At 35.5% G+C, this 24,271-nt stretch overlaps 7 protein-coding genes, 1 long non-coding RNA gene and 1 pseudogene across 9 annotated transcripts; 8 read left to right on the top strand and 1 right to left on the bottom strand.

Annotated features, from left to right (window-relative positions):
• Window positions 1,225–3,244, top strand: LOC104714762 (serine/threonine-protein phosphatase PP1 isozyme 3). The gene is made up of 4 exons (XM_010432217.1): window positions 1,225–1,672; window positions 1,950–2,509; window positions 2,668–2,877; window positions 2,964–3,244. The coding sequence occupies exons 1-4, from the start codon at window positions 1,495–1,497 to the stop codon at window positions 2,976–2,978; spliced, it is 963 nt and encodes a 320-aa protein (XP_010430519.1). The 5' UTR covers window positions 1,225–1,494; the 3' UTR covers window positions 2,979–3,244.
• On the top strand, window positions 3,647–6,197 carry LOC104714760 (serpin-Z1-like). The gene is made up of 3 exons (XM_010432216.2): window positions 3,647–3,890; window positions 3,977–4,943; window positions 5,277–6,197. Exons 2-3 carry the CDS (start codon window positions 4,428–4,430, stop codon window positions 5,982–5,984), a joined length of 1,224 nt encoding a protein of 407 aa, XP_010430518.1. The 5' UTR covers window positions 3,647–3,890; window positions 3,977–4,427; the 3' UTR covers window positions 5,985–6,197.
• Window positions 9,057–10,503, top strand: LOC104714759 (serpin-Z2-like). The gene is made up of 2 exons (XM_010432215.2): window positions 9,057–9,535; window positions 9,714–10,503. The coding sequence occupies exons 1-2, from the start codon at window positions 9,071–9,073 to the stop codon at window positions 10,443–10,445; spliced, it is 1,197 nt and encodes a 398-aa protein (XP_010430517.1). The 5' UTR covers window positions 9,057–9,070; the 3' UTR covers window positions 10,446–10,503.
• LOC104716086 (serpin-Z2-like) lies at window positions 11,378–12,997 on the top strand. The gene is made up of 2 exons (XM_010433429.2): window positions 11,378–11,797; window positions 11,996–12,997. The coding sequence occupies exons 1-2, from the start codon at window positions 11,405–11,407 to the stop codon at window positions 12,995–12,997; spliced, it is 1,395 nt and encodes a 464-aa protein (XP_010431731.1). The 5' UTR covers window positions 11,378–11,404.
• LOC104714758 lies at window positions 13,385–14,713 on the top strand. The gene is made up of 3 exons (XR_755889.2): window positions 13,385–13,845; window positions 14,012–14,061; window positions 14,388–14,713. It is a non-coding gene; the product is annotated as an uncharacterized LOC104714758 (long non-coding RNA).
• Window positions 15,437–16,886, top strand: LOC104714757 (annotated as a pseudogene).
• Window positions 17,667–19,412, top strand: LOC104714756 (serpin-Z1-like). Of its 2 annotated transcripts, XM_010432214.2 has the most exons (3): window positions 17,667–18,120; window positions 18,493–18,926; window positions 19,031–19,141. In XM_010432214.2, the coding sequence occupies exons 1-3, from the start codon at window positions 17,725–17,727 to the stop codon at window positions 19,044–19,046; spliced, it is 846 nt and encodes a 281-aa protein (XP_010430516.1). In that variant the 5' UTR covers window positions 17,667–17,724; the 3' UTR covers window positions 19,047–19,141. The 2 variants fall into 2 exon arrangements, with proteins under 2 accessions (XP_010430516.1, XP_010430515.1); XM_010432213.2 differs by having other exon boundaries at window positions 18,493–19,412.
• On the top strand, window positions 19,728–21,232 carry LOC104714755 (serpin-Z1-like). The gene is made up of 2 exons (XM_010432212.2): window positions 19,728–20,175; window positions 20,295–21,232. Exons 1-2 carry the CDS (start codon window positions 19,777–19,779, stop codon window positions 21,015–21,017), a joined length of 1,122 nt encoding a protein of 373 aa, XP_010430514.1. The 5' UTR covers window positions 19,728–19,776; the 3' UTR covers window positions 21,018–21,232.
• On the bottom strand, window positions 22,722–23,975 carry LOC104714754 (probable WRKY transcription factor 56). The gene is made up of 2 exons (XM_010432211.2): window positions 23,503–23,975; window positions 22,722–23,134 (listed from the first exon to the last, which is right to left on the bottom strand). Exons 1-2 carry the CDS (start codon window positions 23,895–23,897, stop codon window positions 22,948–22,950), a joined length of 582 nt encoding a protein of 193 aa, XP_010430513.1. The 5' UTR covers window positions 23,898–23,975; the 3' UTR covers window positions 22,722–22,947.

Below are 24,271 nucleotides of genomic sequence, written 5' to 3'. Positions count from 1 at the left end.
GGGGGGGGGGGGGGGGGGGGGATGGTGTATAATAAATCTAGGGCAAAAAGAAAAGTGAAAGAAGAGAGAAAAAAGATTGGAGTATTTATAGTTTTCGGGAAATTAACTTTGTCTTTTGTTTTTTTTAGATAAGCCGTCGGACGGTGAGATTGTTCCGGTGAGCTCGTCCGTACCGGTCATTATTTGAGAGTTTAGAGCCGTTGGATGTAAGAGTGGTGACGAGGTTTTTCGTGATCTAGCTGGTTAATTGAGTGACACGTATTCAAGTGAAAAAACTCACTTGGTTCATTTGAGTTTCCAAAAATGCCACTGGAAGATTCTCAGGTGGCTTTGCTTGGAGCGGGGGGTGTGTCGGGACTTATATTATCTTTTGACGGAATTACCCCTTATCTTGAATATATGAAATGAATGAACGCCGTTAGATTTGTGTGGATTCCGTTTTAATAGTTTCTTTTTTTATTATTTTTCTTTTCTTTAGTTTTTGCTTAAAAAAAGACATAAAATTAAAACATGTAATACCACCATTTACTAATCCCTATCTTTTATGAACAAAATAAAGAGAACTTATAATCCAAATTAGTGCTAAACTGCACCTTTACGTAAATGTTGGATTAGCAATTGCCAATTGGGCCTAGATTATACGAAGAAGAACAATTGTATTGTGCCAAATAGTGCATATTAGTGGATCTCCCATGTTTGTACATAAAATATATATATGCTTGTGTGGTTTTATTGGTTTATGACACATATATGTGGATAAGCGTTGGCAGAGTCTTCGTTACGTTTTCTAAATAATTTAAGTATACGTTTGGACACGTTCAAGAGACAACATATTGATAAAAGATTCTACAAACAAAATGGAGTCGGGAGTTTTTTTTTAATCCACTTATTCGGATTTCAAATAAAAAAAATATAGTATTGTTCATTGTTTTGGTCAACCAAATGTATAACTCAAATTATCCGTTTGGAAAAAGTAAAATAATTTTTTAGTTCGAACTCTTTATTTGATTTGTTTCGATTCACAAAATATAGAAATGTTAGTTTAGTTTTATTTTTCTGAAAAACAAAACACTCTAGCCGCATTTGACAAAAAGAAAATAAAAACATATTTAAATGCCAAAATTGTTTTTTGTTAAGAAAGAAATAAAGTTTGGTCAAAAGACGAAGCCGTCCCTTCCGGTACACACGAGCCGCACGTGTGCTTTCCTTTTTTCTCCTTCCCCCTTGTCTCTCTCTCTAGCCGATTCTCTCTGTCTAGCCGTCTAGGGCTCCTCCTCTTCCGTCTTCTTCTTCTTCTTACCTTCTTCACAAACCCTCTCTTCTTTATCTCTCTCTATTGAGTCTGTACGAAGACGACGGTGGTGGTTCTGAACAACCTTGATCGGAAACGGAGCTCCGAAACTGGAGGTCGAAGACGGAAACAAAAAAACTCTTATCTCAATCCCATCCCGCCGGTGTTTCGAATTCGAAGGGGTTATTGTAGTTTTTTTTTTGATGGAAGATAGTGTGGTAGATGATGTTATAAAGAGGTTACTAGGAGCGAAGAACGGGAAGACCACGAAGCAGGTTCAGTTCACGGAGGCTGAGATTAAACATCTTTGTTCTACCGCTAAACAGATCTTTCTCAGTCAACCTAATCTCCTCGAACTCGAGGCTCCTATCAAGATTTGTGGTATTCCATTATATTACCAACCACAATTCCTTTACAATCTTTGTTCCTTGATTACGTTTTGGTCATTAGAATAGAACTTGAGGTTAATTAGCTAATTAGAGAGCTGTTGAAATTATTTAGAGGAATTTGTATTATGATGATGATGATTGGTCAAACTTGTGTTTCTTTGATAGCAGAACTTGGTTAGAGCTTTGTATAAATGCATATGAATCTGATGCTTGTGTGAGCGTAGTAGTACTTCTATAATGGTTTTGTTTTCGTCGTATGTTTTTAACAGGAGATACACATGGTCAGTTCTCGGATCTATTGAGATTGTTTGAGTACGGTGGCTACCCACCGGCTGCAAACTATTTGTTCCTTGGGGATTATGTAGATCGTGGGAAGCAGAGTGTAGAAACCATATGCCTTCTTCTTGCATACAAGATCAAATACAAAGAGAATTTCTTTCTTCTACGTGGCAACCATGAGTGTGCTTCGATTAACCGTATTTACGGATTCTATGACGAGTGCAAGAAGAGATATAGCGTTCGAGTTTGGAAGATTTTTACTGACTGCTTTAATTGTCTCCCTGTTGCTGCTCTTATCGATGAAAAGATCCTCTGTATGCACGGCGGGCTATCCCCTGAGTTGAAGCACTTGGATGAGATCAGGAACATTGCTCGTCCTATTGACATTCCTGACCATGGGCTGCTATGTGATCTCTTGTGGTCTGATCCTGACAAGGATATTGAAGGATGGGGAGAGAATGACAGGGGAGTCTCTTACACTTTTGGGGTTGATAAAGTCGAGGAGTTTCTTCAAACACATGACCTTGACTTAATTTGCAGAGCTCATCAGGTGATGTTTTGCTTGCTTGAGGAAAACCCCTTTTTAGACATGTATCTGTGGCATTTCAACTTCTCATTATAGTGTTACTCAAAGCTTATTATTATGACTTACTAATTATGGACGAATACTTTAACCCATTGAAGTTTGATTGTTTTTTTTCACTTTAGGTTGTGGAAGACGGGTATGAATTCTTTGCAAATAGACAGCTAGTAACGATATTCTCGGCCCCAAACTACTGTGGAGAGTTTGATAACGCAGGAGCAATGATGAGTGTGGATGATTCCTTGACGTGCTCGTTTCAGATCCTTAAAGCATCTGAGAAGAAAGGAAATTTCGGATTTGGCAAAGCAGGAAGGAGAGGAACCCCACCTCGCAAGGTGAGATTGTTTAAAGCTTCAAATGGTACAGCAGTTTTATTAGGGGCCTTTCTCCTTACGCATCTCATTGTTTTGTTTCTCTTTAGGGTGGAAAAGGCTGAAGAGAAATCCCATAAACTCTGTTTTGTGTGTTCCATGTTTCTTGGTTCAAGACACTTGCTTGAGCTGAAGTGTTATCAAACTGTCTTCTTCTTCCTCTGCTCTGGATCACTTTGGCAAGGGAGTATTTCTGTCTTTTCCCTTGACTACTCTGGATCACTTGACATGTCTTTGAGCTATGTGAATCTGAGATATATTCTCTGTGAGATACACACTTTATGTTGTTTTTTGTCAAAACTTCTAAATGAAAATTATAATGTTCCTCGTCTCTTGGAAAAAAAACGGCACGTTGTTTCGTTTATTAGCAAAACCCTAGTTCTCTCTATCTTAGAAACTAGGTATCTTATACCTTCTGCTGTTCTGCATTAGAGTTATTCTATATACACATCTGCACACACAAATGATATCTCAGAAGAACTAGGCGGAAAACTTAAAAAGATGATAGCTCAACGATTCGCAGTAGCAAGTTCCTTTCTTGTAAGGATGAATCCAAGGATGACCTTTGTTTCAAGGATTCATCCAAAGATGACTATACAAGAACTTAGCATATCGTCGAAAACAGCAGATCCTTCCCAAGTAATCCCAAGTCCCTCTCTGTCAAAGATCGATCTGNTATAGTGTTACTCAAAGCTTATTATTATGACTTACTAATTATGGACGAATACTTTAACCCATTGAAGTTTGATTGTTTTTTTTCACTTTAGGTTGTGGAAGACGGGTATGAATTCTTTGCAAATAGACAGCTAGTAACGATATTCTCGGCCCCAAACTACTGTGGAGAGTTTGATAACGCAGGAGCAATGATGAGTGTGGATGATTCCTTGACGTGCTCGTTTCAGATCCTTAAAGCATCTGAGAAGAAAGGAAATTTCGGATTTGGCAAAGCAGGAAGGAGAGGAACCCCACCTCGCAAGGTGAGATTGTTTAAAGCTTCAAATGGTACAGCAGTTTTATTAGGGGCCTTTCTCCTTACGCATCTCATTGTTTTGTTTCTCTTTAGGGTGGAAAAGGCTGAAGAGAAATCCCATAAACTCTGTTTTGTGTGTTCCATGTTTCTTGGTTCAAGACACTTGCTTGAGCTGAAGTGTTATCAAACTGTCTTCTTCTTCCTCTGCTCTGGATCACTTTGGCAAGGGAGTATTTCTGTCTTTTCCCTTGACTACTCTGGATCACTTGACATGTCTTTGAGCTATGTGAATCTGAGATATATTCTCTGTGAGATACACACTTTATGTTGTTTTTTGTCAAAACTTCTAAATGAAAATTATAATGTTCCTCGTCTCTTGGAAAAAAAACGGCACGTTGTTTCGTTTATTAGCAAAACCCTAGTTCTCTCTATCTTAGAAACTAGGTATCTTATACCTTCTGCTGTTCTGCATTAGAGTTATTCTATATACACATCTGCACACACAAATGATATCTCAGAAGAACTAGGCGGAAAACTTAAAAAGATGATAGCTCAACGATTCGCAGTAGCAAGTTCCTTTCTTGTAAGGATGAATCCAAGGATGACCTTTGTTTCAAGGATTCATCCAAAGATGACTATACAAGAACTTAGCATATCGTCGAAAACAGCAGATCCTTCCCAAGTAATCCCAAGTCCCTCTCTGTCAAAGATCGATCTGCGAAAAGCAATAAAGAAGCGAAACGACGAAGATTTGGCCCTTATGGGTGAACTAATAGCTTCAAAAGCAAGAAACTCTAACTTCATCTTTTCTCCGGCATCAATCAACTCCGCATACACAATGATGGCTGCCCGCTACGGCTTTATCTCCGACGAGCTTAAAGCTGTCTTCAGCGAGATCGCTACGGTGGTTTTTGCTGACGGCAGTGCAAGCGGTGGCCCCAAATTCTCGTATATTAATGGCTTTTGGGTGGAGCAAACACTCCCAGTTGATCATCCGTTTAAGGATCTGATAGAGAAATCTTTCAAGGCTACTTACGCTGAAGTTGATTTCCGATCTAAGGTAATGTACCCCCTAGCTACTCAGTTTTCTAAATTTAACGGATAACCTGTAAATATATTTATGAAAGTTTACATGATCATATATGGTTTGGTTTCTTAATTAGGGTTTATATATAAAGATTGTTTGTTCTTGAATACAAACTGCTTAACCATAAAGTCTATAACAAATCCTAAAACCCTAAAGAAACCTTAAAACCAAATAATGAAATTATTATGAGACAGTTAAGGAAAAACTCTTTAATGTTTCAAAGACAGTTTTTAATAGTTCAATGTTTAGGAAAAAAAAAGAAAACAAATTCATTGATTTTTATTGACATGTTTTATTGTTATGAAGGCTGAAGAAATACGTCTTGAGGTGAATAAATGGGCTGCAGATCAGACAAATGGTCTCATCACAAACCTTCTTCCTCCTGGATCAGTTGAAAGCGAAACCAATGAGGTTTCTGGAAACGCATTGTACTTCAAAGGAGCTTGGGCTCAACCATTTCAGAAATGGTGTACAAAAAACAAAAAGTTTCACCTTGTCAATGGCTCGTCAGTGTCTGTACCATTTATGAGCAGCAAAGAGGAGCAATACGTTAAGGCTTACAATGGTTTCAAGGTCCTCAGGCTCCCATACCGAAAAGGCGATGATGATACCAATCGTGAATTCTCAATGTATTTCTATCTGCCAGACAAGAAAGATGGATTGGATGAACTCGTGAAGAAAATGACATCTACTCCTGGATTCGTGGATAAACACATTCCGTATCACAAAGATAAAGTTGATAACATCACTATTCCAAAGTTTAAAATCTCTTTCATGTTTAAGGCTTCCAAGGAAGAAGAAAAGCTTCATATTTACCATAGTGCTTGCGTCGAGATCGATGAAAAAGGTGCAAGAGCTGCTGCTGCCACTGCTATGGTGCGATACAGCTTTTCTACTCTTCCTAAGATCGATTTTGTGGCTGATCATCCATTTCTTTTCTTGATTAGAGAAGACAAAACCGGAACTATTTTGTTCGCTGGTCAAATCTTCGATCCTTCGAAAAAATCTTCTTAGACGGGCTCATATCAGGTTTAACCGGGTTCTGATCTTAATTGCTTTGGTAAAGAGAGAAGTCAAGTTTATGCCTTGGTAGTTTTGGGTTTAATTAGTTCATGTTCTAATTCAAGCAATTATATTTAGAAACCGACAATTGGTTTGAGTTGAGGAGGGATTTTATAGTTTAGTTTAGGTTTTTTTAGCTCATGCTCAGTTGTTCGCTGTCACTGATTTGACGTAACTGTGATCAAATTTGGTATCTTTATATTTTTAATTAAGTGTCCTCGTCAAAGTTGTAATTTTTGGTTAATTAATAATCTATATTACATTTTTATACATTTGTATTAAGAAACATAATATTTGTGGCATTCTGATGATGATGGACTCCGATCTCAATTTAGAGTTATGATCTTATAACTTAATTGTCAAGAAAGGAAGCAAACTTAGCAAACAACAAATTTATATGATTTTTTCTCTCATTTGTTTCTAGTGAAATACAAAAGATAGGTAAAAGAAGGAAAGCCAAGTCTAATGAATATTAAGGTAGGAAAGTGTCGGTCTCTTTAGATGAGCCATTAAGATTTAGGAAATTTGCTTAAACCACCATAATAAAATGTGTTAATTACATGTGGCCTTTAGATTACAATTGTGGCCTAAAGCACAAATGTGTTTTTCATAGATGGAAACGATCGACTAAAACCTCCTTTTGTCTATTAACTTTCAGCCAATAATATCATATGTTTCATTTTTTTTTGCGGTCGGGGATTCTGGACATCGTCACGACAAGTTGGGCACGAGTGGTTGCGCTGCAGCCACGTCCGAATACAATCCGTGTGGAAGTTGTGGGAACAACACAATTTCATGATCTTCTTTTGACCACCATCTAATGATAACTCTTCCAGACAGATTGTGCAGTCTTGTTCCATTGGTATTAGACGACCTTGAGAGTCATAATCCTTGGCGCTTAACCAGTTATCCAGCCATGTTTCCTTAGCAATTTCAACTTCAGCTTCAAGCAAGAAGCCTCTTTCCCCTGTTTCTCCAAGGCGGCGGCTCATACTAACCGCGTCTCTGCTGATTTTTGGAACGATGCACTGTCGAGCCACCGGCACGTGGACTTTGCCTTGGTAAGCAACATAGCCAGATATCCTCTGCATATTTCTTCACTAGCAAGGAAAATATATGGGATATCTATTGCTGCTTCTTTTTTCTCCGCTACGAGTTTTTGGGAAGCCAGAAATTCACGACCGTTAGGACTCCGGACAAGAGTCCGCTCAACTTCTCGGATACTTATTGAGAAGGATCCTGAAATTTTGGAACTCACGGTCTGCGTCTTAGATATATAGCTAAGATTAAATTTCGTCGAGATGCTATCCATATCGTATAATACCGAAGCTTGATATGATTCACTGATTAGGCAATGACTACGTACAAAAAAACTCTATTGTCTCTGTGTTCTGATGATTGTTGCTGCATTATTTCGTTTATTTATAGAGGTCCAGATGGGTTTCTAAATTCACTTAGGAGAAGGATTTATAATTAAGCGAGGTTTTTTTTTTTTTTTTTTTTCTTTCTGAAAATATATATCATATATGTATATTAGACTAGGATTTACCTTGTGGTACACCACGGTTCATTCCTTTTATATTTTATTTGTTATAAATCAATAATTCCATGCATTCTGAAGAAATTAACAGTCAAATATTTATAACAAATAGATCAAAATTTAAGTTATATATTTATGTGTTAGTTTTGTTTAGTGTAAGATTATATAATTGTATTTGACTGTTAATTATAGGATTTAACCCACAGTTTACCGCAAAATAATTTGTTCTCCATATTATCATAAATTACTCAATTTAATATATCTAATATCCTAATGTTGATAATGTTAGCAAAATAATGAAATGATAAATTACCTGTGTAACACCAAATTAATGATAATTAAATTTATATTCGTATTGATCTAAATCATTTGAACAATATAATTTCATTGCATGTTATTTTAACTTTTAATTGTAAATATTTATTATATATTAAAATAACTCAAATATAAAATAATATATATCTGGAAATACTTGTTTGGTTACAAAAATCCTAAAACAATTTTTAAAATATATACCTGTTTATAAAAATTCAAATCACATCATATGCTAAAAAAATCTAAAATTTTATTAACTTTACGTATTAAATAGTAATTCAAATAATTAAATATAAGATTAAATAAAAGTGAAAGAATAATTCTATTTAAATGTAACATATTGCTTTAAATTAGGTAGATAGATTTTAGGAAATTAATATTATCAAATAAGGAAATGATTGTATTTGGTTATAAAGATTGTAGAGAATTTAGTTGAGACTTGTTTAGATACAAAGATAAGAAAGGATGACACAAAAATGTACTTCAAAAATGTTAAGATAGATGATGTCTCATTGAACTTTTCCTTCTTCTATCACATATACTACTACATCGAATTCTTTGATTAATAAACTTGACTTTTTTGTTATGATAAATGTATATTAGTATATACTAATGTCTATATTAAAATAAACATGTAAATAATATTTTACTTAATTATACTCGCATCATAGTTGACTAATTGGCATTCTTTTGAAAGTACAAATGAAGATGCAAAAGTGCAAAAGTGCAAAAGTGCATTACTTAATTATACTCGCTTGAGAGTTGAGAACAGCTTTGTTTTGAGAGACTCTTTGTGACGCAGAGTCTTCTGCTTCTTTGGAAGCTGAACATCCGAAGCATTTTTTGTTTTAGCTAAATTTATAGTGATTCGGTAAACCGTACGTTGAGTTGAATAAATCTGTACTACATCTATTTGTTTTGTTTTGTATCTCTACGTTCGATTTCGTTTCGGCTGCTTATATACTACACGTGTCCTTGTTAATTAACCTAATCACTTCTTCGTCCTTAAGCGGTGCAACGATGGGCTTATCTTGGACATATTTGTTGGCCCATATATAGACATTTTTTTTTTCCCTGATAGGACGGTGCACCAAACCCTAGTTCTTATCTTAGTCTTCTATATAAATATCTTATATATACCCACAGTACACACCCCACAGAGACACAAAAAAACTTTTGAAAGATGGTGAGGCCGAAATTAAGCAGTGTAGAAATCGCAGAGCCCTCTCGCGCAGAGGCGAAGAGAAGGAAGATACTGGATGTGCAGAAAGCGATGAATAAGCAAAACGACGTTGCTCTGTTCCTTGCGGGGAAAGTAATTTCTGCCGTAGCCAAAAACTGTAACTTCGTCTTCTCTCCGACATCTATTAACGCCGTACTCACCATGGTCGCTGCTACCTGCGAAGAGGAAACGTTAAGGTCCTCTATTATTTCCTTTCTTAGGTCTTCTTCCACCGTCGAGCTCAACTCCGTCTTCAGCGAAATCGCTTCTCTCGTCCTTGTGGATGGAAGCAAAGCAGGTGGGCCAAAGATTTCTTCAGTTAATGGAGTGTGGATAGAGCAATCAATCTCGTGTAGCCCCGAGTCGAAAGATCTCTTTGATAACTTTTTCAAGGCTGCTTTCGCCAAAGTTGATTTCATATCCAAGGTTGGTTTCTGATTTCTCTCTTTTCAATTTCGAATTTGCTTTGATTAGATTAGCTAGGTCAAGAGCTGGCATGTGTGAAACTACATTTATATCTTATTCAATGTTTTCGATCTTTAGTTCGGTTTTGTTTGGTTGTGGTTTTGTTATAATGTTTGTTGTTGTTGTTGTTGTTTTGAAGTCTGAAGAAGTACGTGAGGAGGTGAATTCGTGGGCTTTACATCACACCAATGGTCTCATCAAAGATCTTCTTCCTCCTGAATCCGTTACAAAGGAAACCACTCAGATTTACGGCAACGCATTGTACTTCAAAGGAGTTTGGCGAAACAAATTCGACAAGTCAAGGACGCAACACAAACCTTTTCACCTTTTCAGTGGAACCTCAGTGTCTGTGCCATTCATGACAAGCTCTAAGCAGCAATGCGTTGAGGAATATGATGGTTTCAAGGTTCTCAAGCTTCCTTATCTACCAGGTGATGATGGTACCAACCGCTATTTCTCAATGTATATCTATCTCCCGGACAAGAAAGGTGAATTTGATAATCTTTTGGAGAGAATGACATCTACTCCTGGATTCTTGGATAGTCACATTCCGAGTGAAATCGTTAAACTTGGTAAATTCAGAATCCCAAAGTTTAAGACTGAATTTGGGTTTGATGCTTCAACGGTTTTCGTCAATGACTTTAACCTTGAAGTGTCATTGCACCATAAAGCTTTGATTGAGGTGGATGAAGAAGGTACTGAAGCCGCAGCTGCTACTGCTCTACGTATGTCTATTGGTGGTTGCGCGAGAGTACAGAAGATAGATTTTGTGGCAGATCATCCATTTCTTTTCTTGATTAGAGAAGACACAACCGGAACTGTTTTGTTCGGTGGTCAAATCTTCGATCCTTCCAAATCTTCTTCTGCTTAATTATGACCGGCTTTCATTAACCGGACTAGAGTTTGGTCTATAAATTTGGTTAATTTCTCTGTCGTTTTTAGGTTTTCTTTCTGAACTTATGGTTCGCTAAATTATATACATTCATCAGTTTTAACCAAAATTTGATTTGTTGGGTTTAGGAAAATGTTCATTAATTGGATTGAAACCTAACTATATTATTAGTGATGTTGTGGTTAAATCATCGCTAAGCCACTAAAAACTATAAGAACTACTCTTGCCAACATAAGAGCGCATAATGCATGAAAAATTAACAAACATCCAATGAATTATTGATATGCTATTATTTTCTTCATGGGAACCTCTTCGTTCTTCATTCTTTTGATAATTACACAACAACTCTAGAATTATCATTGTTGCTTGAAACTCTGCTACTGTTACATCTTGTTAGAAGGATGTTATAAGTAACAACTGACAAAAGAAAATCTGTAAATAGTAAAATATTTTTAAAAGTGGAGAGATGCTGTATTAGAAACTAATATTAAATTTTAATTAAAATCTATGTGTTGGATATATTAATCAATTTTATAATATTACTAAACAAATTGACATATAATATAATATTTGTTATGAATGATAATACTTTAGAAACTTCACTTAAATTTTATTTATACAAAAAATAATTATTTAATCATATACTTATTTAAATAACAAATTCAATAAAAAAAAACCCAAGATAGTTACGATTTATCATAAAAGTAAATATACCATAGAATGTTTAATTTTACAAATCTAATAAATCAATATGTTTGTTTTTACATTTTTGTTCTCGTAAATATACGATTTATCTTATATTATCTTATACATATATATATATATATATATCTATATATTTTATGCTCAGAACAAAAAATTAATTGGAAGAACCAAAAAAAACTCAGCACACCAGAAAATAGCATAACCCTCTCTCAAAGACGAAGGAAAAGCAAAAGATGGATTTACAAGAAGCGATGAAGAAGCAAAACGACGTTGCTCTGTTGCTTGCGCAGAAAGTAATTTCTGCCAAACCCAAAAATTCTAACCTCGTCTTCTCTCCGGCATCTATCAACGCCGTTCTCGCCATGGCCGCTGCTACCTCCGACAATGAAACACTAAGATCCTGCATCCTCTCCTTTCTTAGGTCTTCGTCCACCGACGAACTCAACGCCATCTTCCGTAAAATCGCTTCGGACATCCTTGTCGACGGAAGCAAAAGAGGTGGGCCAAAAATCGCGTCGGCTAATGGAGTGTGGATAGAGCAATCTTGTCCGTGTAGTCACGCGTCGAAGGATCTCTTTGAGAATTTCTTCAAAGCTGAGTTTGCTCTAGTTGATTTCCGATCCAAGGTTAGTTTCTGATTCCTCTAAGTTTTTCTGCAAAAATATAGTATATTTTAGGTTTTGAATTTGCTTTGATTAGATTAGGTCAAGAGCTTGTGTGAAACTGTACTTAGAGAAACTACATATCTTACTCAATGTTTTCGATACATTGGTTCGGTTTGGTTGTGGTTTTGTAACTATATGGTTGTTGTTGTTGTTTTGAAGTTTGAAGAAGTGCGTAAGGAGGTGAATTCTTGGGCTTTACGTCATACCAATGGTCTCATCAAAGATCTTCTTCCTCCTGCATCCGTTACAAGCGAAACCCTCTGGATCTATGGAAACGCCTTGTACTTCAAAGGAGCTTGGAAAGACAAATTCGACAAATCAATGACGAAACACAAACCTTTTCACCTTGTTGATGGCAAACAAGTACATGTGCCTTTCATGCAAAGCTATGAAAGTCAATATATAAAGGCTTACAACGGTTTCAAGGTCCTTAGACTGCCATACCGACAAGGACATAATGATACAAGCCGCCAATTCTCAATGTGTATCTATCTCCCGGACGAGAAAGATGGACTCGATAACCTTGTGGAGAAAATGGCATCTACTGATGGTTTCTTGGACAGTCACATTCCGAGTTGGAGAGTTAGTGTTGGTGAATTCAGAATACCAAAGTTTAAGATTGAATTCGGGTTTGAAGCTTCCAGCGTTTTCAATGACTTTGACCTTAATGTGTTATTATACCAAAAAGCTTTCATTGAGATCGATGAAGAAGGTACGGAAGCTGCAGCTGCTACTGCACTAATTGGCATTGAGGGCTGCAGCGCTTATAGGCCTCCTCCTCCGATTAATTTTGTGGCCGATCATCCATTTTTTTTCTTGATTAGAGAAGACAAAACTGGAACAGTTTTGTTCGCTGGTCAAATCTTCGATCCAGCCTTTGGTAGCTCTGAAACTGGAGGTGCTTTTGATGCATTAGACACTCCTGCATACATAGAAAAAAAACATGAGGAGCTTAGGTGGGAGGACTACCAGCGTGAACATAATACCACTCCTGCAAACTTCAAACTCGAAAGGCAGGACTCAGGCAGGACTCTGAAGCGAAAGAGTCACTCAGAAGGCATTGAAAGAGACATCGACTCTGAAGCCTGCTGTGACACCCTAACTAAGAAATTAGCCCATTCGAAAGCCACTGTTGACAAGTTGGACGAGTCCAAGAGTTAATATATATGAGTTGGTTAATTTCGGGGTCTATTATGTCGTATGTTCAAATTTATATGAGATTATAAAATAAAATAATTTGTTTCGACTAAATTTACTTTCATTGAATATTTATTTACTTTTCCATGTGAGAAGGAACATTTACTTCGTTTTTTTTGCGTATATACAAATATCCCCAAATTTTTCTTTGTAAAAATAGTAATCTTAAATTCCCTAATCAAACCGTTGACTATATAAAGCACGAAGAAACAAAACATGGATGTCATCTTTCTCTCCCTCTTTTTTGTAAATCAAACATGGATGTCATCTTTCTCTCCCTCTTTTTTGTAAATCAAACATGGATGTCATCTTTCTCTCCCTCTTTTTTGTAAATCAAACATGGATGTCATCTTTCTCTCCCTCTTTTTTGTAAATCAAACATGGATGTGAAAAAACTATGAAGAAGCAAAACGACGTCGCGATGTTCCTTACGAGGCACGTCTTATCTTTTGCGTCCGCCTCCAAACCTAATGTCATCTTCCTACCGGCATCAATAAACGCTGCGATCATAATCTCCTTCCTCGGATCTTCTTCAACCGATGAGCTCAAAACCGTCTTCCGCAAACTATCCTTCATTGCCGACAGCAAGATATGGACATATATATAGTCCCATGTTTTATTCGACATGTTCCATATTCAATCCATGATTTGATGTTGATAAGATTAAAAAAAAAAAAAAAAGCTTAAAAATTTCGTGTTGATGATTTTAGGTTGTTCTAACTCCTACACATCTTGGGATTGTAATGGAGTATGCAGCTGGAGGAGAACTGTTCGAATGGATATCTACCGCGGGTCGATTTAGCGAACCTGAGGTTTAGAAATTAAATTCTTGTCAATATCATACATTTTACCTGACTATCAAAAAAGAAAAAAAAACATGCATTTTACTTGTTAATCACCACATATAAAAAAATCGCCAAATATTGTTTTTGTTAAACTTTTAATTTAATTTAATTAATTGACTAATTCTACTTGCAGGCTAGATATTTTTTTCAACAACTCATTTGCGGAGTGCATTACATACAATGGTAAAATTATTTATTTGGATATACACCAAATTGTATATATAGAATAGTTTGTGTTATATGTTTTACTAATGAAACAAATGAATTTTGCAGCAAATATGCCATAGAGATCTGAAATTAGAAAATACATTGTTTGATAGACGCCCAACATTGTGATTTTGGCTACTCTAAAGTTTTTCTGAAAAATAATTAATTCATTAATTTCTTAAAAATAATTAGCATACTGCTGGCCAAGCAGCTATTACTTCTATAGATTTTGTGCATTGTTTTATTGAACTCTTGGGTGTTCTCTTTTCGCTTCTAACACATTGCTATATAACAATATCTAGTCATGGCTGAAATATCTAAGGAGGAGAGTTGGTCAGGGTGTCCCAGGGAGCCGTTGTTCCGTATTCTAGTGGGTCGCATCACTTGTGGCAATGATGTTGTCATTGACAAAATTATGAAAGAGACAAGGGCTCGAATAAAGTTTCTCTATGGTCCTCCATGCACAAATAGCTCTGAGTCTAAATTTTTTTTCCTTTCATGCCTTTACATTTCATGTTATATGTGTTGCTATTTAGTAGAATATAACATGCCTTTCATGCCTTTACCAAAACTAAAATTTTTTTTTCCTTTCATGCCTTTACCAAAACTAAAATTCTAATGATAATACAACTAGCATTAGTAGAATATATACACCTTTTTGTTGTATAAGTCACGGATCCACTTAAGAGTTAAGATTAATTAATATTATTTTCATTCTCAATTTACTTATCTTTATTGCATCTCTAATTCTCTATCTTTATTGGCCATATTTGGATCATGACTAACAAAGAAAATCATATTTTCACAACCTTTGTAAGAAGGAAACTTCAAGATGTTTGGTGTTTGTGACCATTTCGTCGGACCAAATTTGTACAATCGATTGCTCATCTTTCTTAGTTTGGCAGCGAGAGTGAATTTAATATTTTTAAGAAGGTAATACATTAGGTCCAGATGTTGATATCACTAAAACATGTGTTGTTCCCCTGATAATGCATATGATGAATAATTTTGGCCACCGAGTGACTAAAAATTTAACACCAAAATTTTGTAGATGTATTAATTACTTTTAAACTAAATAATAGTATATTAAATTAAAGTTTACAATCATGTAAACCTAATACAAAGGATTTTTTAATTATGATGATGGTTTCTAATTAAAATAAGGATTTTTTTTTTTTGTTTTAATACAAATACAAAGAAAAAGGAATTTGATCAACGATTAAAAGAAGGAAAACATAAGTATGGATGGTTAGCAACCCTCCTGATCCGCAGTAAATTGTCACATAAGCCAATTATTAAAACCCAATAAAGCATAATAATTTGGCCATTTTTGAAAATAAGCAAGAAAGAAACGGCGTCGTCCCTAGGAACCAAATACTGTATGATGAACCTCTCGAGATCCGGCGCGTTGATCTCTTTGTTCCTTCTTCCTTTTACTTAGTTTCTCCTTCTCCGGCGAGTTCTGGTTCTTCTCGATGATGTATCACTTAAGTCCTCTCATTCTATCTTCTTCAACACTCTCAAGTCTCGTGGATTTGATCTCGATTTCAAGCTAGCTGATGATTCGAAGCTCGCTCTTCGTTGATTCCGGTCGTGGCTTGATCTTATCGGCGGATACTTCTGCATCTGATCTGATTCAGGGCATTGCCACAGAGTTGATTTCGACGAGGTTGGTTCCTGGATTTATTTATTTATTTAGCTGTTTTGTTTGCTTTAGGATTCTTCAGCTCTTTACGTTCCTGTAGATTTCCGATCCAAGGTAATCTTTTACTTCAGTCCCTCTTTTGATTTTGCTGGATGAAGTAGAACTGTTTGAACTGAAGAACATACACAAACACAACGACTCAAATTCAAACCCTAACATATGTATAGCTCGTTTGGTGATGAATGAATTTGGTTTTTCTGAAGGCTGAAGAAGTGCGTAAAGAGGTGAATTCATGGGTTGAACATCACACCAATAATCTCATCATGGATCTTCTTCGTCCTGATTCAGTGACAAGCCTAACTGACATGATTTACGCAAATGCCTTGTATTTCAAGGGAGCTTGGAAAAGACCATTTGAAAAGTACGACACAAGAGACTATGACTTCCACCTTGTCAATGGCACATCAGTTTCTGTGCCATTCATGACCAGCTATGAGGACCAATACGTAAGAGCTTATGACGGTTTCAAGGTCCTCAGACTCCCTTACCGACAAGGCAGTGGTGGTACCAATCATAAATTCTCAATGTACTTCTATCTTCCGGACAAGAAAGATGGATTGGATGATCTCTTGGAGAAAATGACTTCTACAGAGATGAACTTGATAAATTTAGAATTCCAAAGTTTAAGATCGAATTCGGTTTTTCTGTTACAAGTGTTTTGAATCGACTAGGAATGTATTCAATGTTAATGTACCATAAAGCTTGTGTCGAGATTGATGAAGAAGGTGCTGAAGCTGCTGCGGCAACTGCTTGTAGAGTAGAAACTTATGCTCTTAATAGCGAGCCTCCTAAGAAGATAGATTTTGTGGCTGATCATCCATTTCTTTTCCTTATTCGAGAAGACAATACTGGGACCGTTCTGTTCGTTGGTCAGCTATTCGACCCTTCGGAATCTTGTTCCCAACCTAATTCCCACTCTGATGATTATTAACAAGGTTATGATTTGGTGGAATGGTACGGTAGATTAGTCAAGTGAGGTTTGGTTAATGGTTTTAACAAAGTTCACAGGTTCAATGGTTTTTTTTGTTTAAACTCTGTTATCGATTCATGTAACCAACTTGATAAGATTTACTATAATGAAAAGATGTCTCTCTTAGTTATTGATCTCTCTCTTAGCTATTGATTGATAAATAAGCTTGTAAACATCAGAACAAAACTAAATATTTAACAAAAAAAAAAACATCAAAACTAAACGTAACACCAAAACTCTGTTTCCCAAAACAGAGTAAGTCTTTTATTAAGAAACAAAATCTCAAAAAGATAGTTCGAACAGAGCAAGTATTAAAGCAATTGAGGGTCTATAGCCAAACTTTAGCCAAAACATGAAACAAGCCACCAACAATAAAAAAGGTTAGATCAAGAACATCAAGATCTTAGCAGCATCGTCGATAAGTTTGTCCATCTTCCTTATCCCATCCTTTATCTTTTCCATAGTCTCAACTTTCTTCTTGTCGTCTTTATAATCTTCTAAAAACCTTTTTACGGTCTCATTCACAGTTACTCTCATTTTCTCCATGGCCATCGTCCCTTTCTCTTTATCCTCAGCAGGAACATCCTCACAATTACTTTTGTACTTTCCCATTTGAAAAGAAAATAAGAAGAGTATTTACTTTTTCTTCTTTTTCTTTACACAATAAATTTGTTTCAACTTTAAAATTACTCTCATTGATTTTTTTTTATTTTTTTTTATTTTACCTTCCCATTTGAAAAAAAAAAGAAAAGAAAAAGAAGATTAATAAATAAGGGATCTATCCAAATTAAATTATTCCCGATTCCTTCATACAACTTATTAAAAGGATATCTAGATTTTATTAATAATTTCAATTTCCTAAAATAAAACCAAACTGTTCAATATTTAAGCACATCCACCCTTTAACTGTTTTACAAGTCTGACCTCTTTCGAGTCCTCTTTCTTTGTCGTTACAGATCAAAACATGAATGTAAGAGAAGCTATGAAGAAGCAAGCAGACGTCGCGATGATGCTTTCCCGGCACGTCTTATCTTTCCCACCCAAAGACTCTAACGTCATCTTCTCTCCGGCGTCCATAAACACTGCGATCACCATGCACGCCGCTGGTCCCGGAGGTGATTTAGTCGCCGATGAAGTCCTCTCCTTCCTCAGAGCTTCTTCAATCGATGAACTCAAAACCGTCTTCCGCAAACTTTCCTCCGTCGTCTACGCTGACAGCAGCGCGTGTGGCGACCCAAAGATAACGTCGGCGAATGGCCTCTGGATTGATAAATCCCTTCCGGTTAATAATCGCAAGTATAAAGATCTATTCGAGAACTTCTTCAAAGCTGTTTATGCTCCAGTAGATTTCCGATCAAAGGTAAATTTTTTCAGAAAAAAAAAACACAAATCTAGGGTTTGATAGATATATATAAAATAACTAGCTAGGGTTTCACATAATTTTTTTTAAAAAGCTAGGGTTTCACAACATTACCTGATTTGATTTTCCTACTCAACGTACGATTCATATTGGAAGAGCTGTTTGAATTGAAAGAAAACATACAAAACGAGTCATATTGGGAGCGAATAGTTCTTGTTTCGTATCGCTTCAAAACCTCAACTACTATGATGAGGCTGTCTTACAAAATTGCGATTGACAAATTTGAATGTAGAAAATTACTTTTGAATAGTTGTAATAATGAAATTTCTGATATAGCTTTTTGGTGATTAATGAATTGGTTTCTTTTTGAAGGCTGAAGAAGTGCGTATAGAAGTGAACTCATGGGTTGAGCATCACACCAATAATCTCATCATGGATCTTCTTCCACCTGAATCCGTTACAGACGAAACTGAAAAGATTTACGCAAACGCATTGTATTTCAAAGGAGCTTGGGAAAGACCATTTGAAAAGTCCTATACAAAAGACCAAGACTTTCACCTTGTCAATGGCACAACTGTCTCTGTGCCATTCATGACCAGCTATGCGGATCAATACGTAAGAGCCTATGACGGTTTCAAGGTCCTCAGGCTCCCTTACCGACAAGCGAGTAATGATAACAAACGTGAATTCTCAATGTATTTCTATCTTCCGGACAAGAAAGATGGATTGGATGATCTCTTGGAGAAAATGGCATCTACGCCTGGATTCTTGGATAGTCACATTCCGAGTTACAGAGATGAGGTTAGGTACTTTAGAATTCCAAAGTTTAAGATCAAATTTGGTTTTTCTGTTAATCGTGTTTTGGATGTAATGAGTCTGGGACTGCGTTCAATGTCAATGTACCATAAAGCTTGTGTCGAGATTGATGAAGAAGGTGCTGAAGCTGCGGCCGCAACTGCTGATGTGGAGGAGGACGGTTGTTGTCTTCCTGAGACAGATTTTGTGGCTGATCATCCATTTCTTTTCCTTATTCGAGAAGACAAAACAGGGACCGTTTTGTTCGTTGGTCAGCTCTTCGACCCTTCGAAATTAGTCTAAGTCGGACTCAGATGATTGATTATTAACCGCGTTATGGTTTGGTCGAATGGTGGGTTAGTTAACTGAGTTTTTGTTTTATGGTTTTGGCAAAGTTCACAGGTTCTGTGAAAAACCGAAAACTTTAATTGATATCTAAAGATTTTTCCATTCCATTATGTTCGTTGGGTTTAATTATTTCGATTAATAATTGAGAAAAATACCCGAAATTAATAATAAATACTTTAATAATTTGAGATAATAATGGTTTAATTATAATTATAATAGTTTGAGTCTATATTTCTATTTTCCATAATTAATACGACAAAACAAAAAAAAACATTGTAGCTTTATTTTGATGACATTTTAAACAAAAATAAATAAATAAATGTAGCGTTGCTTTATTCTATTTTTATTTTTAAAAGTAGCGTAATATTGAAGCTTTCAAAGAGTAGCGTCATTGTGAAGTTGAAACTTCTACTATAAATACACACCTAAGTTATGACTTATAAAGTCATCATTAACATCGTCACGAAGTTGCATATCTCTCTTATCTCTTTCGCAGCAAGGTCAAAGTCAGTCATGGACGTGAGAGAAGCTTTGAAGAAGCAAAACGAAGTCTCCATGTTCCTTTCATGGCATCTCTTCTCTACTGTAGCCAAACGCTCTAACAGCGTTTTCTCGCCGGCGTCAATGAACGCAGTGTTCACCATGATGGCTTCTGGTCCCGGCAGCGGCAGTTCTGTGATCGCCGATAAAATCCCCTCCTTCCTCAGATCTTCTTCCATCGATGAGCTCAACTCTGTTTTCAGCGTCATTGCTACCTTCGTCTTCGCTGACGGTAGTCATATAGGTGGCCCAACGGTCAAAGTGGTGAATGGCGCTTGGATCGACCAATCATTATATATAGATCCATCTACGAATAATCTCTTCTACAACTTTTTCAAATCTGTTTTGGCTTCAGTGGATTTCAAATCAAAGGTACCCTATAACTAAAATCCCCTGTTTGCTCTGTTTTTGACTTATTTATGAAACTAGTCTAGTATTGATATAGCTTTTGGTTTTGAATGATAAAATTTGTTCTTGTTTTTGTTTTTAAGGCTGAAGAGTTGCGTATGGAGGTGAATGCATGGGCTTTACATTGCACCAATGGTTTCATTAAAGATCTTCTTCCTCATGGATCCGTTCCAGAGGACACCATCTGGATTTATGGAAACGCCTTGTACTTCAAGGGAGCTTGGGAAGATAAATTCCATAAATCGATGACGAAAGACCAAGACTTTCACCTTCTCGATGGGACTTCAGTTTCTGTGCCTTTCATGAGCAGCCATAAGAACCAATACATAAAGGCTTATGATGGTTTCAAGGTCCTTAAGCTCCCATTTCGACAAGGCCTTGGTGATACCAGTGGAAGTTTCTCTATGTATTTCTATCTCCCTGATGAGAAATATGGTTTGGATAATCTTGTGGAGAGAATGGCGTCAAGTCTTGGTTTCTTGGATAGCCATATCCCGACTCAAAAGGTTGATGTTGGTGATATCAGAATCCCAAAGTTTAAGATCGAATTCGGATTCTCGGCTTTAAAGACTTTCAATATAGTAGGATTGGATAGGGTGGAAGTGTACCAAAAAGCTTGTGTTGAGATTGATGAAGAAGGTGCTGAAGCTGCTACTGCAACTGCTGTTGTTGGAATCTTTGGATGTGCTTTTGTGAAGAGGATAGATTTTGTTGCTGATCATCCATTTCTTTTTATGATTAGAGAAGACAAAACAGGAACCCCTTTGTTTGTTGGTCAGATCTTTGATCCTTCTAAATCTTCTTAGACTCCGGAAGTTAAAACCTTGAGTCTAAGGTGGCCTGGTTATATAGTTCGATAGGAAAAAGTTTATTCGACTTGAATCCTATGTTTAGATTTGGTTAAGACCGGATCACTTTTTTTATTCGTTAATGAGTTGTAGTTTGAGTCTTTTATTCTTATTGATTGAGTCTCAATATGTTTAGTTTTCTTCAATTTTAAATTTTACTCTGTTTCTCGTTACCGTCTTAGAAAATAAACCGGATTGTCATCAAATCAAACCGATCTAAATGTTTCTCACACTACTATTCCCCCTCATACATGTTTCATGAATCATGCATGTTATGATATGTATTTGTAATTGAAGTCAAAACACAAATTTATTCATCTCAATAAACATAAAACATCTATGATCTCAGATTTGTTCTATACATTCTTTTACTTATTATTATTGCATCTCTATCCTTATTGCCCATATTTGGATCATGACTAACAAAGAAAATCATATTTTCACAACCTTGGTAAGAAGGAAACTTCAAGATGTTTGGTGTTTGTGAACATTTTGTCGGACCAAATTTGTACAATCGATTGCTCATCTTTCCTAGTTTTGCAGCGAGAGTGAATTCAATAATTCTAAGAAGGTGATACATTAGGTCCAGATGTTGGTATCACTAAAACATTTGTTGTTCCCCTAATAATGCATATCATTAATACTTTCTTTCATGTTTTGCTTATTTTGTATATAGAAAATGTGCTTTGTATGTAACTACAAGTTTGTATATTCGCATATGGTCAAATGGGGTCAGACAAAACCTACACAATGATGGGAAGGCCACAACAAAAAGGTCAGCTCTCTCGATCTCTTGAACAACTCTTTGAAACCATTGAGTCTTTGGATGCACAAGGCTCGAAGTACAAGTTGCAAGTTTCGGTGTTGGAGATATAGAATGAGAAGATTAATGTTGTTTTAAATTAGTTATTTTAAAATAAAACAAATAAATATGATTTAACATCAGTTATTTAAGTGATGTTTTAATTAACTAATTTGCCATCAATTAAATAAAATTGATTTAACTTTTATTCGTTTGTATCATTTTTTTAAAAAATGATATAAATTATAGATTCACATCATTTAGATAATTGATGAATGTATCAATTTTTAATAAAATCACTTTTTAATATGATACACATCAATAAAAACTGATGTTAATTTACACTAGGGAGAATTAGAAGTCAATTATGTAAATTGCTTTACATCCTCATTTAACTTTCAATAAAAACTTATTTATTTATTGTCAATGAAAAACTAAAGAAAGAATTAATGAATTAAAAGAATTACTTATTTATTATTTGTCAATAAATATTTTTATTTTTTTGTTGGTAATTAAGGAGGGACATTTACAATCCCACATCGACAACTTTCCAATGAGTGGTGAGAAACTATCTATTATAATTACTTAAACCTTGCTAATACTTACGTTTAGTAGAGATAACAACTAATTGTAGGTCCCATCATAAATATAGTGGAAATAATATATAATATAAATTATTGATAGAATATATAAACAATATGATTGAATTTATAAATAATTAAATATTATAATACAGAAAAAAAAATCAAAAAAAAATCATATAGTTTATAATAATATTGATTTTAACATCATGCTTTAAAAAAAATGTTTTGACATTCACACAATGACGCCAAACATTTTCTAAATTTAAAAATGGTCCAGTAAATGTCTATATATGATCGTTCACCTAAAAGGCTAAAACTAAACAATCAATTCACAACAAGGAGACAATTAGACGCAAATCAAAAGCAAACACAAATCATCGGAATAAACATAAACATCTATGATCTCAAATTTTTTCTATACATTTTATCTCTTGGGAGATGAGGGCTCAATAGAGCGATTAAAGCATAATTAAATAATTACACCAACTAGTTAACATTCAAATCACAGATCAGAAACTCTGGAGAGGAACTGAAGTTGCCTAAGGAGAGGACTAAGAGTCTCCATGAGCTTCTCACAAGGATGGTTATGAACACCTTCGTAGGTTGTTACAACAACGTTTGGATCTTTTGCCAATCTCTGCACTTGTTTCTTCACGTTGCATGTGTGGTATGTACATCTGTAATAGCTCCTGCAATAATTATTTTTTATAATTTCAAATGAGTAATCAAATTAAAGAATATTTTTGGTTACATATAATTCAGGTATCTGTTTATATAAACAGTACGAAATGAACGCTCTAAATTCCAAGACACAAGCAATAACGTATTACAACCGGACTAACTCAAAATGATGACTTCGATCGTTTAGGTTGTTAAACAAATGTTTCCCAACTAATAATACACGTGACCAGTAGAGTGTGCATGTGTATATGTAAGTTTAGGTCAATTCCGATATCTACTTTATATTTATTTTTAACATATCTAATATGTATATATAACGATGTCATATTTATTTTTAAACACACTAATAAATGTAATAAATTAGTAAAAGAAGAACCTGGGATGAGCATTGTTCTTTACAGATTTCTGACCGTACTTTCGCCAACGATAACCATCATCAAGAACATCATCATCACTCCTCGTATGAAACGCTATCCTCTGCATTGCCGGAGATCTCTTTCCTTTTCCTTTATTGCAATGATTATTACTATGATCGCTATCATTACTCACTAATCCTCCCATATCTCCTCCACCTCCCTGACGGTTCTCCGGCTGAGCAGATAGATGGAAACTTGCTGGAGAACAAGAAGAAGAAGATGGACCTGCATCGCCGGTAAACATTAACGAAGGAGCCATCATCATCAAGGTTTTTTCATCAAAGGAAGGAAAAGGATTGCTGTTTTCGCCTTCTTCTAGGGTTAACATCGGGTTTGTGTTGTGAACCCCTTCCATTGATTAGGAAACTTTTCACTATCTAGATCTCTCGCTCTCTCCCTCTCTGATGACTACGTATATGTAAATATATGTTAATTTGCATAATAGGAAGAGGGAGAAGAGGAGAGAAAAGGTTATAAGGATATTTGTAGGGAGGAAAGAGGAAGAATGAGTAAAAGGGTATAATTTATGAGGCCAACTATATTCACCTAACTTTTTTGTTCAACTGCCTTGGTCTCTCCTCCTTTTCCTAGCTATATATCTCTTTTTCTCCTTTACAACGTTTTTGGATCTATATATTTTTATAGAATAATATATTAAAACATACTGTATATATAAAATGCATGTTCTATACCATTTAATTTTACTTAAATCTATATTTTGAACTGTAA

The sequence above is a fragment of the Camelina sativa genome, chromosome 9 (genome assembly GCF_000633955.1).
Source record: "Camelina sativa cultivar DH55 chromosome 9, Cs, whole genome shotgun sequence".
Lineage (NCBI taxonomy): Eukaryota > Viridiplantae > Streptophyta > Magnoliopsida > Brassicales > Brassicaceae > Camelina > Camelina sativa.
This window is presented reverse-complemented; position numbering and strand designations above follow the sequence as displayed.

Excerpts from the sequence above, each read along its gene's own strand:
- LOC104714762 (XM_010432217.1), top strand. The coding sequence starts at position 1,495 with ATGGAAGATAGTGTGGTAGATGATGTTATAAAGAGGTTACTAGGAGCG. Across the intron at positions 1,673-1,949 it reads GGCTCCTATCAAGATTTGTG|GAGATACACATGGTCAGTTC; the intron begins GTATTCCATTAT and ends TGTTTTTAACAG. Across the intron at positions 2,510-2,667 it reads TAATTTGCAGAGCTCATCAG|GTTGTGGAAGACGGGTATGA; the intron begins GTGATGTTTTGC and ends TTTTCACTTTAG.
- LOC104714760 (XM_010432216.2), top strand. The coding sequence starts at position 4,428 with ATGATAGCTCAACGATTCGCAGTAGCAAGTTCCTTTCTTGTAAGGATG. Across the intron at positions 4,944-5,276 it reads AAGTTGATTTCCGATCTAAG|GCTGAAGAAATACGTCTTGA; the intron begins GTAATGTACCCC and ends ATTGTTATGAAG.
- LOC104714759 (XM_010432215.2), top strand. The coding sequence starts at position 9,071 with ATGGTGAGGCCGAAATTAAGCAGTGTAGAAATCGCAGAGCCCTCTCGC. Across the intron at positions 9,536-9,713 it reads AAGTTGATTTCATATCCAAG|TCTGAAGAAGTACGTGAGGA; the intron begins GTTGGTTTCTGA and ends GTTGTTTTGAAG.
- LOC104716086 (XM_010433429.2), top strand. The coding sequence starts at position 11,405 with ATGGATTTACAAGAAGCGATGAAGAAGCAAAACGACGTTGCTCTGTTG. Across the intron at positions 11,798-11,995 it reads TAGTTGATTTCCGATCCAAG|TTTGAAGAAGTGCGTAAGGA; the intron begins GTTAGTTTCTGA and ends GTTGTTTTGAAG.
- LOC104714756 (XM_010432213.2), top strand. The coding sequence starts at position 17,725 with ATGAATGTAAGAGAAGCTATGAAGAAGCAAGCAGACGTCGCGATGATG. Across the intron at positions 18,121-18,492 it reads CAGTAGATTTCCGATCAAAG|GCTGAAGAAGTGCGTATAGA; the intron begins GTAAATTTTTTC and ends TTCTTTTTGAAG.
- LOC104714755 (XM_010432212.2), top strand. The coding sequence starts at position 19,777 with ATGGACGTGAGAGAAGCTTTGAAGAAGCAAAACGAAGTCTCCATGTTC. Across the intron at positions 20,176-20,294 it reads CAGTGGATTTCAAATCAAAG|GCTGAAGAGTTGCGTATGGA; the intron begins GTACCCTATAAC and ends TTTGTTTTTAAG.
- LOC104714754 (XM_010432211.2), bottom strand. The coding sequence starts at position 23,897 with ATGGAAGGGGTTCACAACACAAACCCGATGTTAACCCTAGAAGAAGGC. Across the intron at positions 23,135-23,502 it reads AAGAACAATGCTCATCCCAG|GAGCTATTACAGATGTACAT; the intron begins GTTCTTCTTTTA and ends TAATTATTGCAG.